General features: G+C 22.0%; 1 protein-coding gene across 1 annotated transcript in view; it reads right to left on the bottom strand.

Moving 5' to 3' along the window:
- Nucleotides 1-451: 451 nt before the first annotated feature.
- Phum_PHUM599500 (cAMP and cAMP-inhibited cGMP 3',5'-cyclic phosphodiesterase, putative) overlaps nucleotides 452-1008 on the bottom strand; it is a gene marked incomplete at both ends in the record, with an annotated part of 3478 nt that continues 2921 nt past the window's right edge. Inside the window, 2 exons of the mRNA XM_002432693.1 lie at nucleotides 452-578; nucleotides 660-829. Of these exons, the coding sequence (XP_002432738.1) occupies nucleotides 452-578; nucleotides 660-829 (297 nt within the window). The remainder of the gene's footprint in view (nucleotides 579-659; nucleotides 830-1008) is intronic.

Here is a 1008-nt window from a genome sequence, read left to right on the forward strand (position 1 = left end):
TTTTTTTTTTTTGTAATATTTGATTTCACACAATGTCATATTACTCTCATTATTATTTTAAGTTGTTAGTTTATATTATATTATAAAATTTAATAAATGTTTAAAATTTATTAAAAGTGTTCGATATAAAAATTATTTTACGAGAGCATTTTAAAAAAAAAAAAAAAAATTTACTCATTAATAAATTATTTACTATATATATAAATACATTTATATGCATTTATTATTATTTTTTTCATCTTTATACATATATACATATATATAATTTTTAAAAAAAAATAAAAGTGCTAAAAATTTTCATGATAAATTTTAAATTAATCCTCTTGTAAACTTTTTCAAAATTTTTCTATTCGTAAAATGATATTTGAAATTATCGAATTACTTCGTGGGCGTTTCAATTTATATGATAATAAAAATAAAAAATTTTTTTTTTTTTTTATTTAACGTCAAATCATTTAGTCGAATAAAATTTTTTAGAATTTTCAGTTTTTTTCCGTTCTTTAAATATGCTGTCATTTATTTTCCACACTTCCATAACTTTTTTAGCAAGTATATCCGACCAACATTCTTTAAGGTCGCTGAAATAATTAATAAATCATTCAATGATTTTCTCATATATAATTAATTAATTTAAATATTATTATTATTATTATCATTACACGCATTGCGTTAAAAGTTCTTTCGTGTTTGGAAAAACTGTCACTAATATTTCAACGCAAGGTATGCAAACGATTGATAAAAATTGTATTTGATTTTCTGGAATTGTTATCGTTTTATGCCTGTCCATCATGGCCAAGGGAGTAAAACCTAATTTGACTTCGACGTCACCCTAAAATTCATCGATATTATTATTATTATTATTATTAATTCCACGGATTCGTTAAATGTTGACGGGGGGGTTTTTTTTTTTTTTTTTTTTTTCAAATCTACCTACCTGATTGTAAAATTCACGATATAATCCTTCGGTTATTTTTTTAGCCGTGTAAAAAGGTTTACATGTCCGGATAC

Source organism: Pediculus humanus, genomic scaffold (genome assembly GCF_000006295.1).
Source record: "Pediculus humanus corporis 1103172108317 genomic scaffold, whole genome shotgun sequence".
Lineage (NCBI taxonomy): Eukaryota > Metazoa > Arthropoda > Insecta > Psocodea > Pediculidae > Pediculus > Pediculus humanus.